Below are 16255 nucleotides of genomic sequence, written 5' to 3' on the forward strand. Positions count from 1 at the left end.
TAATTCCTGTTGGAAACTTTAATCAGTGGAAGACAATTTTATACAGAAAAACACTTCATCAGCTGGGAAATTTGAATAATCACATGGCATGGCTCTCCTCTTAGTCCGGGCTTTTGTAGTAAACCACTACACACATTAATTAATCATATCTTTCGTTCTTTAAGCACATTCATTCCATTTCTCTAGAGTATTATATGCACAATTGCTGGTGTTTCAATAGTGTATTCTTCTTGTATAAAGAGTGCCTTCTATAATCATTTTCTCTCAGGCACCTGGCAACATAAAAGCTTTCCACGGCTCTGAATCTCTATTGTTTATAACCCATTTTCTTCTTTTTCCCAGAATTTTCATTGACTATCTTCCACTGTGTAACAATGCCTGACAATCTAGTAAACTCTCTCTCTCTCTGACCTATTAGAATATGAATCCCTTGAAATTGATTTATTAATTTTAGAAGCTCCAGGGTTTGTTTGCTGATGCTTCTTTCCAGCATCCTAAGGAAAATCTGGTAATTGCAACTCTGCAGGGTTTGCTGTGTGGAGACCCATGGATCTTACAGAGCTAAAAAATGTGCTTCATGTAAAGAATGTGGTAGAATAGCAAAGTACTCCTTTATGATTTAACATAAAAACACCCATTTGGGCCATAATAAGTTCATTCTTATGGTGTCATCAGTTCATTCAAGAAGAGAGAGCCCTGATAACCTAATCATTTCATAAAGTTTCTGTCTCTGCACTTTGGCATTGAAAGTTAATTGCCAACACGGGAATTTTAGAGAAAGTATCAAACCTAATAACCTTGAGAAGTCTTGCTTTAGAAATAGAAAAATAAACTCCTTCCATTTTTCAACTGAATTTCTATTCATTTTTTGTTATACCATTTTCTCTGCATATAATTCAAGACTATCTATCCTACTTTCATTCAGTGCTAACATGTGCAAGTATCAATAGAATGTACACATTCATTTGCCTTCCAGATCTGTTAATAAAGAAGAGGATATTAAAATATTTTGAAGTGGAAATAATTATACTTATCATACATAATTTTCTGTTCTCATTACAGGTCATTTTTAATTATCACATGTATGGCAGTGGCATTGGGGCTCTCCTCTTGCTCCAAGTGACAGTCACAAACCACACAAAGGTACTCCTGAATCTCACTGAAGAACAAGGCAATTTCTGGCAGAGGAAAGAATTGTCATTGTCTAGTGATGAAGACTTTCGACTCAAATTTGAAGGCAGAGTTGGGGAAGGCTTCCGTGGTAACATTGCACTTGATGACATTATACTCACAAAGAGCTGTCTGCCATCTCACTACTCCACAAGGGAAGAACCAGCTTTTCCTCTTCCAACAGGTATGTCTCCATTTGTGTTTTAATAGGGTGGAAGGCAGAAGGTAAGGGAATGGATGAAAATTAAGTAAATTTCTAATAATTCATTGCTTCATACTGAAAAAAATGTTTTAAACTAAAATGGATCTTGCAAGCCTTTATTTACAAAAGTGTCTCCCAGAGTTTCTATGAGCTCTGTTATATTTACTAGTTCTTGAAATCTCTATTTAGATGGTTGTGTATTAGATAAGTCAAATAAAATAAAGCTTTATTAAATGAATCTGATTTAGAATCAGATTTCATCTTAAGCCAATATGTGTATGTATCCTAACAAACTGTAAAGAAAATCAAGAGCAGAAATATTGTGCTTTAATTAGGCATTATTCTGGTTATATGCCTGGTGCACTTTCCAGATATAAGGAAGTTACCTTCTAATAAAACCATCAGTAAGTTGAAAACAATGCAAATAAATAGTGTATTTAAGACACCAAAACTGCCGGATACCCGACCTTAACCTCAGAATCCACTGCAGTGAACAAAATTCTTCACCTTGTGCTTCACAGCTCCTGCTTCCAGCACCAAGACAATTACACACCAAGCATTGCCACCCCAGATTAAGTTAAAATGTGAAATGCTTGGAATGGTTTCTACTGAATGTTAGTTACATTCTCCCATCATAAAATGTGCAAAAAATTCTTGGACCATCATAAAAAATGAGCAACCTATATTGGCTTAATTTCTGTAGATCAATAGATATATATGTGTTTGGGTAAATGAACGTATATATTGAAATACGTTCGGGTTTATAATGTCCTTTTATCCTGAAATACCTTATAATTTCTTGAATATCTTTTAGAAATCATTGAGTTAGCAATTTTCTATATAATATGCATATTGGCAATGTTGTAAGATGTGAATACTATGAATCTGCACACTGGTGATATGATATAAAAAGCAAGTATCTAGTTTTTATCTGGTTTTCAGTAGACAGTGTTATATGTTCTTCTCTGACAATAGTCCTAACACTGGAATACACAGAAGAAAAATGCAAGCACACCAAGACTATCTTGAGGGGTAAGCACCCTTAGATGGGTTATTTGAAATGACTTTTGCATTCCTCAGGTAATCAAACTCTTGAGCAAACCATAGTCCTCTTTCATAACTAGAACACAGGAATGGTGTCTGTCTTAGTTAAGATTTTACTGCTGTGAACAAACACCATGACCAAGGCAAGTCTTATAAGAACATTTAATTGGAGCTGGCCTATAAGTTCAGAGATTCAGTCCGGTATCACCAAGGCAGAAGCATGGCAGCATCCAGGCAGGAATGGTACAGGAGAAACTAAGAGTTCTACATCTTCATATGAAGGCTGCTAGCAGAATACTGACTTCTAGGCAACCAGGAGGAGGGTCTTAAAACCCACACCTACAGTGCCACACCTATTCCAAGGCCACATCTACTCCAACAGGGCCACACCTTCTAATAGTGCTGATCCCTGGGTCGAGCATAAACAAACCATCACAGAGTCTATGCTGATTTTATACAAGCCTAGTCTTTAAAAAAGTGAGTTCTTGAATTTAGTGAAATATAGCCTCAAAATATTGTAGGGGAAAGAGATAACACAGTTTTAGTGATCCATTTCAGTATTTAACCAACAGCTTCTAAACAGAATACATGATAAACAAATAGATTTTATTGGGAGATATTGAGACCTTAAACTTATAAAATATTTTTAAAAGTCATTTAAACATTCAGAGGTAAACAATTATTACAAAAATACTAATTATATATAATCATGAAGTTAATGTCATATGTTAATAATGTTATACTGTTTATTTTTATAATATTTAATGCACATTAAGATTTGTGATTAATGAGGACATTTAGATGATAGATCAGTTGCTAAAATATTGTCTTAATTTGGAAATATATAATTTCTCAACTATGCAAAATATAAGGATGCAATATGAATGATATAAAAAGCTTCATAGACCTAAAGAACAGAGACAGCTTAACTATGAGCCAGCTTGTTAGAAAGATGCCAAGGAAGGAGACATTTAGGGAATGGTGATCACAGAGCAAGATCCTAACCAGCTAAGTTATTTTGTTTATGCTTATAAAGACTGGTAGAATTCTTGAGTTGAAGGTCAGTCTAGGACAGAGGAAATTTGGTTTTAGTCCCAGGCATAGGAGGAATGGTAATTTCAAAGTAGGGTCCCACCTAGCTATCTTATTGTCTGCACTTGTACTTGCAGTTTCTTTCTAATAACTGAGAGGCTTGGTCTTCAGAGAAAAAATACAAACAGTAGTTTAAAAAGCTGTTTAGAGGAGGACACAGCATAGAGTGATCTGGAAAGTTGTCTCAGCCATCAGTTTATAAGGAATGATTTTACTTCAAGCCCTTGGTTTTGCTGCTCCAAGACACCCCTTCTCTCAGGAACCCCTATCCAAGCCAAAGCTGGTCCTTGGCCTATTTGTGTTCCTCGTAATAAATCAATGAGGAAAAGAAACATAGGAAAAGTACCATACTATCTGGTAGACTATGATTAAATGCTGAAAACATAAAAAATTTATGAGCATGTTAAAAGGATACACTATTTATTAGATGACATTGAAGATATTTAAGTATTAAAGATATTTATTAGATGTATTGGAATTTGGAACCACAGTTCTGCTTATCTGAGGAAATGGCATGTTCAGCTTGAGGCCCTCATAACACACACAGTAAGGCCAGATGAGGAATACAGTAGAGGTTGGCAAAGCCAGGACAGATATCATCTTGAAGAGGAGATGGTCATGGAGACTGTATATGTGGGCTGTGGATCACTCAGCAGGAATGAAGTCTCAGGGGCTAGATGTTAAAAAAGAAACGAATAAACTCAGAACATCTTTAGGTATTTTTTTTTCTTTAAAGTGCACATACATAGAAAATGTTTTGAACAGTATTAGAAAACAAACACATGAGCTAGGGTATGGATATAAGAATATTATTATCATTGATAAAAAGCTATATCAAATTATATTAAATTAAAGTATATCACCTGTATAAATTTTAAATTCAGCAGAGGGACTATACCTAAAGGGACATTGTAAAAATGGAGGTAAAATAGTTGAATATTTTAATACCTTTCAGATTGTGATACTTATAGGTAAGTGAAGAAGATAAAACTAAATCAGCCTGTTATTTACTTTTCTATAATCTATTAATGTACACTTAACTGCATTAAGATATTAGACCAATACATTTATAAGCACACATATTGTTAAGTGTGAAATGCCGACTTTGGGAGTTTAAACTGAAATAATTATAAAATACTGACTTTATTGTGACTTTAGAGGATACTTCTGGATTCTGATATTTTAAGAAGAGTTGACATCCTAATCAAATAAAAAATCAAATGCTTTCTTTTGATTGTAGTGAAAATTGCACTAAGAGAGTGCCTATCTTTCTGGCACAGGAGGCCTTACATGGTAGCATAAGATGTCTAGTTGTCTTCTTTGTTATGTGACACCTCCTTTTAAATTCCTCTTATATGCACATATATTTAGAAAGCTTTTACAGTATTAGGTTTCCAGGCAGTAATTCCAAAGGCTTTTAGTTGTCCCTCACCATATTCCCTGCTTTACTCTTTTCTCATCTTCTCCTCCATTTAACCCTCCTACAATAGTTTTCACATTATATCTTCATAACACTATATTCTATTTCCCCTTCACTGGAAGATCTTCTCCTCCCCACTGATTACTTACTAGGTACCCACATCTGTAGGTATTCTAATTGTATCATACATTGAATGTTTAAATGTAACATCACCTATAGGAAGGATGCCATAGTATTTACCTTTTGAGGCAGTAGTTACCTTAGTCAGCATGTTCTTTGTTGTACCTCCATTTATTTGCAAATTTAATAATTCCACTGCTCTTAACAGTTAAAAAACGTTCCATTGTGTAAATGTTCTACATTTTCATTATCCATTTATCAGTTGATGGACGTCTAGCCTGCTTTTGATAGATATGAAAATCAAAACTATTTTGAGAGTTCATCTTACTCTTGTGAGAATGGAAAAATCAATAAAACAAATGGCAACTCATTCTAGCAAGGATGGTGGGGAAGGGAATACTTATACTTTGCTAATTGATCGACCTCCAAAATCCTGCGATATTACTCTTAGACACACACACACACAGAGACACACAAACACAGCCACACATACACAGCCACATAAAACATAGCCACACAGCCACACATATACACACATATACATATATGTATAAATACACACACACACACACACACACACACACACACACACATATATATATATGTGTGTGTGTGGAATTACACACATATATATATATGTGTGTGTGTGTGTATATGCATACAGTCTTATATACATTTTGGGGTAGGTTGGGTTTTGAAAGCAAATGCTTTGTATTGGCTTGGTCTGAGATGTTAGGGATGTCATTTATATGTGGATGGCCTTTGGGAATTGCCCTTATGTGACTGATTATCACAGTCCTCTCCATGGAGTGTCATAGTCACATGTTCCAGGACAGGAATTGGGCCAGGAGTAGATGAACTGCCTACCACATCTCACATATGTGAATTCATTGGGGTTTCTGAATCTGCGTAACCTTCCCAGGTTCTGTCTGGTGAAATTGTTCTACTTGCCCCACAAAACAGTGTTCTCTCTGGATCTACTTCAGTTTCCATATACAGGTTTCACTGAGTACCTTCCTTGTCTTCTTCTGATGATGGACTATAACTTGCAAGCTAACAAACCATTTCCCCCAAAATAAAATAATAAAATAAAAAAATTGAAAATAGCACAATTCTTTATGAAGACCAAATTGGACTAAATCTGGAAGCAATGATCAAAGATTACAAAGTTTTTATTAGCAAAGTGATATTAACTTATTATTGAGGCCATGAAGTCATATTTGAGAGCTTTATTTTATGGCAGTTTTATTAATTGCTAAATGGCAACTGATAAAAAATAATTGTTAAATGAAATTTAATAAGGAAAAGGCATCCAGTATTCTTCTTTGCAATGCCCTTATGCAGTCTGAGTCAGACTTGTGTTTTTATGTTATTGAAACATAATTTATAAAGTCTAGGCACAATGAAAGTCGGGGTTTGTGTTGAAAATATGTGTATGGTTTTGGGTTTAATTACTGTTACTTTTACCAAAGAAAGTTCTACAATGAATTTCTTTTTAGGACATATACATCACAAAGTTATGGTGTTTTAAAATGAAAAAAAATGTAAGGCAGATTTAGGTAAATCATATATTTGACATGGTAAAAGTTGTGTTTTGTTTTTCTCTGTCTTTTTCTATATATGTTGAAAACCCCTATTTTTCTTTTTGTTGATATGATTATTTATATTAATCCATAGTCAAGCAAAATGCTTTCATTTTAGCATACACATAGCCGTGAAATATTACATATATCACTCAATTCCTTAAAATATTTGCCTTTAGTTTAAAATGCTGCTTCCCCCTGATAAAAATGCAGGCATAGCAATTCATTTCAGAATTTGCATGATAATCTCTTGTACACTGCACATGTTTAGTGCAAAATAAATGTGTCCTGAGACACAGATATGCCCTTGGATCTTGGCACTGCTTGTTAGCTGTGTGAGATGCCAAACCTACTTCTCTTTTTCTTATTTTTCTTATCTGTAAAATTTAGAACTGAAAAAAATTGTGTGAGCCAAGTAAAAACTGTTTGAGGAAGTGATATATAGTACCTTGAGCAATGCTTGAATGTTAGTGTTTTGTGACACATTTCTCTTTTCTATTCTTTTGTTTCTCTTTCAGAGATATTAAAATTTATATGAAATAATTTTCTTAAATGCATACAGTACACCTGCACTTCTTTCAACATTAATAAAAGCAGGTATCAGATATTTGAACATTGTGTTCTTTGCAAAGAAAGAGACCTTATAAGATCTCTAAAATATGTGTTTACTAATTTCAACTGCTTAATTTATTGTCTGTTATTAAAAATGGAGGAAAAGTCATAATAAAAATTCAGAGGTAGATCAATAGATAACCACTAAAGGATAAAAATAAAGAAAACAGATGAGAGACTGCAGGATTTAAGCTTAGAAACATTTGAAAAGATTCCTGGGATTCACAGATATCACTGGCATACTTGGTTGTGTATTGTAGGTAGCTAAGAGAAAAGATGTTTATTTTATACTTACAGACACACTGTAAAGTGATATTCAAATTATTGATTGGCTGGTAGAACACATCTTGGATTTTATACTCAAATTTAATAAATTGTCATTTTTTCTGTGTTTCAGTTGTATTATTTTGTCTGTAAAATATATTTACATCACCTAAAACTCACTACTATACTATTCATTGCAACACTTATTATGCAACAATATAAAGAAATTTTAAATATCCATTGCATTTGTGCTTGGTAGGCAGAGGTGTTCTATAATTTCATGGATGGAAAGGAGGATGTTCTTCATGGATGTTATCACAGTAATTTCACACTGTTTAGCAGGTACAACCCAGAATTTAGTGTAAAAATATAGGTCAGCTTGCAAATTGAAGAGTGGACTGTTCTATTGGTCAGATTTTTACAGACCATACAAGAGCACACATTTATCAAGTCAAAACAACTGGTAGCTTGTCTGTTTCTCCTTCACCTCCAATAGCAGAAAAAGCAATTGAACTGAATGGAATTCAGTGAGTTAGTGTTCACTTAGCATAAATTACTGTTTGTCCTGGGAAATTGCTGAGCAGCTATTTCGAAAGCACTGTAATTTTGCCATCTTTATTGCCTTTCTAAAGAAAGTTTGGTTTAATATGTGCATGCACTAGCTACTTTTAAATGTCTTCAATGGCTTGGATTGTATATAGAATTGCATTACTGGTTTTTAAATGCCTTAGTAATTTAGACAGCATGTATAATCCAATAAACATACCCAGAAACTCAATGTTTTGTAATACAGAATGTATTTTAATATCTTAGATATTATGTTATATAATCTTCCTGGTGTATATAGTTTACATTTCATTTATGTTAATATTATAACCAATGTAAGATAAATTAAAATTTAAATATAGCAGTCTACTTGATAAATGCTCACATTAAAATTTTGGTGATTGGTACAAATCCCAGTAGTACAATTGCTGCAGTAAGATGACATGTGCTATGAGAAACCTAGGGAATATATTTCCTGAAGTTTCATGCAGAGTTTAAGAAAGTTATATTTTAATTTACTATTATATAAGCAGTTTCTGTTGTTACCTAAGTAACCAATCAATAGAAGCAGACATATACATATGTATGTGTGCAGACATTGTTAACTGGTAGTTTATGGACTTAAGACTCAGCTAACTCTTTGTCTTGAGCCTTCATTTACAGTCCATTATCTTCATTGTTCAAGATAGCAGTGTGAATCCTATTGATAGTAATAGGTATGAATTAGTTTTTAAATGGGGCTCATAGCTGAGCATCAGCTAAAATCGAAGGTATAGCTTCTTAAATTGTGGATCATAACCCCATATGAGACCATATAAATTAATGTGGGATTTGTGAAAAAAAAAATGGTGAGAGAAAAGGATTTCTTGATGTACTTAACTAATGAGAGGTGTTTCCCATAATCATGGCCATGGTCATATAGGTCTCCCCGAATCCTTCATTCAGAACATATAATAAAAAACAAATTTTTTCTATACACATTCCAACAGCATAAAGCACTAACAAACTGGAAGGACCACATGAATTCATATTACAAGATACTGTATGTTGTAACTGGCAGAGATTTTACTGTATGTCAGATGGTTTCAGTTCTGAATATATATAATTGTTTAATGACAGAAACAAAAATATAAAATATTTTCTATCATCATTTTAGCATATTAAGTCAAAATTAGTATATAGTAGGATGTAGTCTGTTAAAGTATTTTATTTTAACAGTGTTTGAGATCCTGACTTGAGTTCTGTTTTTTAAAAAATGATTAATAAAAATTTGTCTTGGTATTAGGACAAATTTCTAACAATGTCTGAAATGGCCTTAAATTAACTTTTTATATTATAGTTTTTGAAAGTTTATTTCTAGCCATTAATGACTATGCAGTCAGAACATAAAACAAGTTTGAAATTTTTTGACAATTTTCTATATTCTGAAGGTATCAAAATTTCAGCCAAGATTCATTTTCTTGTGTAAAAGTAAATAAGCATATGCATAAAATTGGTATTAAAATATGCTTTGTCTTTAATAATTATATGTATAAGAAATGATTGGTTTAGAACAAATTTTGCCAAATCCAGCTTCGACACCAAAGGCTAAACTGAGGCAGGCAACCAATGGCATCAGTACTTAGAGCCACTAACAGAGGTCAGTCCAGATACTGATGGGGCTTCTGCCTAAGGCAGCCAGTGATTAAAGAAATTACTCAGCAGGCATTTCTCTGAGGGAACAAATCTTAACCTACTGGGACTGGTACTGCTTCTGGCCAGTAAAAAGTCTCAACTCTTTTAACTTCTTGGGGCCAGTGAGAAAGAAAAGGAAAGAGAAAATTTGTACATATACATACAAACTGACTGGATGAAGCAAAAGGCAGACTTCAATAACTTTATACATATGGATACATTTATCCATGCATACATACATTCATCCATCCATCCATCCATCCATCCATCCATCTATCCATATATACATACATATATACATACATGCATACATATATCCATACAGACATGCATACAGACCTATATAGACAGGCATATTCATACTTTCAATGCTTAGAGCAAAGCTCCACCAAGCAAGATCCAGTCATTTGAAATATACAAATACATACATATGTACACACAATTGATAGATGGAAAAAGCTTCAACACACCCAGACAAGCTTTACATATACATACATACAGATTGATAGGTGGAAGAAGTGCCAAGACATTCTTACATAAACTTATGTATATATGGTGAGTGAAAAGAACAATGTTCCATTTCAAAACTCTCTCATATAAACTTTATACATATACATACATAGACATAAAGAGTAGAAGGAACAATGTTCCAAACCCCACACTTAGTTTTTCTTTCATAGTTTATATATCCCAGCAAAATCTGTCAAGCAGTATACAATTTCGATGTGCTTTAATTTTTTTCTAATGAATATGACTATGAAAGAACAGTATGTTTCCTAATATTGTCACAAGAAATAACATTACATAGTACAGGTAAGGAAAAAATATTATTCACAAGAACACACATACATTTATAACTAAGCAACTTGTTATATAGGTTAACAAAGTATAAGGAAGCAAGATCTTTTTTTTTCAGCCAATTTCTCTTACAGGCAGCAATTTGGAGTTAGAAAAAACGGATTATTTTATTTTTATCTTTAAAAGTAATCTTATAAAAATCTTAAAAGAATCACAAATCTGAACTTTTATATAAAAATCAGTCATGTCTCTCTTAAATGCTCAGAATGTATATCTACTCATTAACAATTCTTATTAACTCATATTAGGAAGCTGAGTGCAAAAATGAATATAAGAAATCAATCATCACCAGTTCAGCCTCAGTAAGGGTTATGTCAGCCAGCGCTGCCATTGTTCTTGTTCCCTGACCATAACAGGTTTCTAGTTTAACTAATAAGAGAGTGCCTTTCTGAACTTAAAAGTCTTCCCTAAGATTTTCTACATCAGTGCCAGAAGCAAAAACATCTTAACATAGCTTGACTAACAAATTTATTTTTCCAAATGTTTTCTAAGTGTAGTGGTCACTGCTGACAATCTACATCTCTAAGTTCTTTCCTAGGGTGGTGACTGAATCATTAATCTGCTCCAGCAGCAATGGCTGAAAAAAACCAAGCACTATTGTTTTGAGTGAAAGAGCCACTGCCCAGTGAGGGGCTGAAAGCCCCCTTAGAGTTTCCATATAATTCTTAAATTAAGAGGGATGTGAGCACAGCAAGTAGAGCAGAACTCTGTAACAGCATGAAGAACTCATGACACATAGTCCTCAGGGAAAGCCTCAATCGAGGTGTACCCATCATGGTTGTGCTTACCATTGGGCCACATTCCATGAGCTCTACATTGATTTGACACTTCTCCCAAATGGCCCTCAGCAAATTTTTTTTTGTGGTTTATTATCAGTAAACATTTGATGATATACCTATTTTGTATACCTGAATACCTGAACGCACGAAGAATTGTTTTTCAAGTGAGAGGTGGTCATGATTTGAAAAATTCATAAAGCTCTTATTAAGACTTGATTTTGGAGCTTGTCAAAAAACTATTGGCTAAAATTTAGCCAGTGTCAAGTCATAGGCTCACAGTAAAGCATTCTGGGAAAAGGGCTATATTTCAAGCTGCGGTGAATTCTAAAAGTTGTGTATCAGTACTAGAGGACATAAAGAGGGCAGATAACAGTCCATGTCATGTTATGAAAATAACCCACTGTAATGGCCAACCAATTCCCAATACATGCGAGTTTTCAGGAAAATGTCCCTGTGGGCAGGAAATTATATTTCTATGTCCTTCTTGGCTGACTTTATGTTCTAAATATAATTATCTCATTACCTCTCCTGTTGTCTCTTAGTAGCATCTCACAGTTCTGACCTGCCTCTTTCAGCTTGCAATCTGTCTTCCACACAGAGGGAAGTGTGATCCTGATGGCTAATAGCTACACAGTAAGCCATTAATGAATTAGCAATGGAAATGTTAATATAAAAAGCTTATGTTGTAACTGCCTATGTTGTAGCACATAATTTTAGCTGAATAAATGTTATTACTCTGTATATTTAGACAATGTCAATATGGAGGCCACATGGCTATATTTTTTATTTCACCTTTAAAAAAGTTTCACAATTCATGCTTAGTATAATTATTTAAAACAATTGCTGTAGGGTAGTCCGATTTAATAGATAAAATACAAGATTCCCAGTTAAATTCAAATGGCAAACCAACAACTGTTAATATTTCAGTGAAAATATATCCAGAATATTAATCGCATCATATAGTATTTGAAATATTGCCTAGGTCATATGAGTAGTCAGACTTGGTGCTACCCAGTACTATGAGTTCTTAGCATAAAGTGAACAATAATTCAAGCACTTAAGACATAATAGAGAATCTCAACTCTGTTAAGGTACCAGGACAGAGAATAAGCACTGGAAAGCATTAGTAAATGCTGTCATACACTGAGAGAAAGAAAGAGTGGAAAAAGTTTAAAAACACTTACAGTGTATTTGGCATAATTCTAATACACCTCTGGATATTTTAACTTTGCATAGTGAGCTTATGATTTAAAGAATGCTGCTCTGCTGATCATTGATGTGGCAGATACTGCTAATAAAATTACCCATGGCCTGAATTCAGTATTTCTATTTTGGTCAAGCTTCAAGAATGGTATAGAGAGGTTGATCATGTTAGCCCTTTTTGTCTTGGGAATACTTTTATTCCTGCTCATCATGTTAAAGCTTGTCTTTAACAACATCAACATGTTTGCAGCCAAAGTACATGGCTTGAAACTGAAAATAAACCCCCAGACAGAGTTATTAAATTAACAGGCTGAGAAGCCAAGGATGGGTAAGATTCTGCACAGAGCCTTACCAACCTAAGACATAAGTGCATTGCTTTTGATAATACATATTCCATGACAGGTAAGGAAGGTATTTTTGTCATAAGGACCTAAGACAGGCTCAGTCTTGTTTATAAAATAAAAAAGGGGGAGAAGGAGAGAGCTTTTGGGGCTACTTGGCAAGAATTTGACATGGGCCAAGGACAAGGAAATGGGCTTCAGGCAAGAATCTGACAGGCTAGAACAAAGAAGTAATTTCAGGCAGAAATCTAAATAATAGGGTAGAACAAAGAAGTAATTTCAGGCATGAATCTAAATATTTGACTAGAACAAGGAAGAAGGCTTCAGACATGAAATGATTTGGGGCTAGGACAGGGAAGTTGGCTCAGATATTTTGGTCATCCTGATAAGCTTTTAGAAACAGTGATCACAGGAGTGTTCACAGAATTTTATTGCCTTGCTCATTCTTTGACTATCTCTATTTATTGTCTTGCTTGTTTCTTGACAATTTGCATCTATTGTATTGCTAGTTCCTCAAACTAAAACTTAATACTTGCGTGTAATTAAAATGGTATAAAAACAAAAAGGGAGAGGGGTGATAGGGTGGTAGTTTCTAGGGAGGGGAAATGAGGAATGGAGATGACATCTGAAATATAAATAAATAAAATATCCAATAAATAAAAGAAAAGAAAAAAGGAAAAGAGAAAAGCCCACTATACAAGAGTCACAGGAAGAAAGGCATGCAGTGTGAGTGTGGTGCCACACACATTCTATATATGAAAATCATAATTGTACTTATTTCACAGCTGACTAGAAGAAACATTGTCATGAGATATGCCATATTTGTGATTACTATTCGTTAAGTATTAGCAATAAAATTCAAATCTGAAACTCCAAGTTACAAATTGTCTCAGGTAACAATTTTCCTCAGGTTTGTTGATCTCAAGTTCATCAGAAATTTCATACCAAAGTAAATTAATCTTATATTTCAAGTATAATTATGTTGACTGACATTTTATACATGAAACACACAAAGTAGATTCCCTAAAACATAATTTATTTACCTTCTTGAGTTTGTAAAATTATTTGTACTCTAAGTTCAAATTGTTGAGTTCAGTGACTTGACTGAATACTGCTTTAAGTTGCCTCTGTATCTAGACCATGTTAATAAATAAAAAAACAGGTATGGATTAATGAAGAAATATATTTTTTAATTTCCTACAATCCTACTTAAAGATAAGGATCTCTCATGTAATTTTTTAGATGAATGTTTATTAATATTCTAATGATAAATTTTATTCTGTTGATTTAAGTTTCTTATTTACATGTGGTTTTCAATCCTCAGTATGACTTTATTCACTATGTGATGTTCTACACTCAAATGTCATAGTTCCAGATTCCATAGCTGCCATATTACTAGACTACAAAAATTCATAAAACATGAACACATATGGCATTCTCGAGTAGTTGAAAGAATGTTAGACCCTTCCTTAACACATATAATCTAGTGTTTTTTGGTCTATTTCTACTGCCAATACTAATTTTGTTGTCAATTTTGGCTTTTGCTATATCTACTAAAGCACTTGTTTTTATTTGTTTATATGGTTATTTATATTCATTGTCTTTGAGCAAAGTTCTTGGAAATTGATATAAGAACAATTAAAGGTCATCTTATTCTATATCATCATGTTTTGTTTGTAAATTAGGAAAAGATTTTGTGCCCTGGCTCCAGGGAACATTATCCTATAGTTTTGTCTTCCTTACATTGCATTTTTGTCATTTTGCTGTTTAAGTAATATTAGAATTTACTCCATAAATTGTATGTCAAAAATCTTGTGTTTCATGGAAGAGTACATTCCTATTCTTTTTTTAATTTTTAATTTTTTATTGGAAATTTTATTTATTTACATTTCAGATGCCATCTCCTTTCCCCATTTTCCCTCCCTTGAAACCCCCATCCCATCCCCCTCCTCCTTTTTGCTTTTATACCATTTTAATTACATGCATGTTTTAAGGTGATAGTCAAAGAACAAGCAAGGTAATAAACAAAATTTCATGAACACTTTTATGATCACTGTTTCTAAGTTTTATCAGGATGACCAAAATATCTGAGTACTTCTTCTCTATCTTAGCCCAAATTCATTTTTATGTTGGAAGAAGTCTACTTCCTTGTTCTAGCCTAACATTTAGATTCCTGCCTGAAATTACTTCCTTGTTCTATCCTAGTATCAGTTTCCTACATGAAGCCCACTTCATTGTCCTTGGCCAATGCCAAGTACTATTCTTTTTTCTTAAATATCAAATAGAAACAGAAAACTAAATTCTAACTTAAAATCTTCTTTATAGAAGATGTTGATAATAAATCCAACTTGTATATAATATTTATATTATCATTTATAAATGTGTTTGGAAAAATCCATTTATATGAAGTAAAGTTCTACATGTGTTTGGAAAAGTATGTGTATTCCACCATTTTCAAATTTATATTTATTTTATAAGCATTCAAGATATTCCTTTTTTGTCCTTTAAGATTTGTAGACTATGCAATGATACCTTGCTATATTGTTGATTTAGCTCTGATTTACACTCATTTTTATGTAACAAAATCTATAGACAAATGTTTAGAGATTTTACTAATATTTTCAAAGAACTTATTTTACTGGTGTTCTCACTTGTCTTGTTCTGTACATATCTCATCTGTATTATTATCTCCCTTCTACCAATTTTGTTTAAAGTTGCTTATAATGTTATCAATTTTCCTGTGTTAAATTTTACCTAAACTATGTTTTCTGTCTCTAACAAAAAGATAATATTCATTAACTCATGTATTGATTTCTTTGTTTACTTATTCAAAGCATGTAGTCAGGCAATTGGAAGTACTTAAAAATCACTAATTTTATTGTCCAGTGTTTATTGCAACAGTAGTTATACACAGAGAATAGTAGCAGTCTGGAGGCAAAGAATGCAAAGTCATCCTGCTCTCTGTGTCAGTAAAGTGTTGCATAAGATAGTACAGTATTGCAGATGAATTGAAGAATTGTTAGAAAAATAAAAAAGAGGCTTACTCAATAATGCAATAAATATGCAGAGAGTTAAAAGTACAAATATATTGTGAAGTTTTGGAAATGCATGTTTTCTCCTATGGACCTTTAGATTTAGTAATGATGGCTGAAATATCTATTGTAGCAGGTCTTTTTTTTATTAGATATTTTATTTACACTTCAGATGGCATCCCCTATCCCCATTCCCCCCCACCCCCCTTAGGAAACCCCTATCCCATGCCCCCTTTTCCTTTTTGCATTTATACATTTTTTAAAATAATGTTAATCATGGGCTTTATAAGTTTGGAATTGTTCAATCAGAGGTGT

General features: G+C 33.2%; 1 protein-coding gene across 1 annotated transcript in view; it reads left to right on the forward strand.

Moving 5' to 3' along the window:
• The window catches only part of Malrd1 (MAM and LDL receptor class A domain containing 1), a 665455-nt gene that overhangs the window by 329931 nt on the left and 319269 nt on the right, over nt 1–16255 (forward strand). The window contains exon 25 of the mRNA XM_034509650.2: nt 1063–1354. Coding sequence (XP_034365541.1) covers nt 1063–1354 — 292 coding nt within the window. The remainder of the gene's footprint in view (nt 1–1062; nt 1355–16255) is intronic.

The sequence above is a fragment of the Arvicanthis niloticus genome, chromosome 8 (genome assembly GCF_011762505.2).
Source record: "Arvicanthis niloticus isolate mArvNil1 chromosome 8, mArvNil1.pat.X, whole genome shotgun sequence".
Classification (NCBI taxonomy): domain Eukaryota; kingdom Metazoa; phylum Chordata; class Mammalia; order Rodentia; family Muridae; genus Arvicanthis; species Arvicanthis niloticus.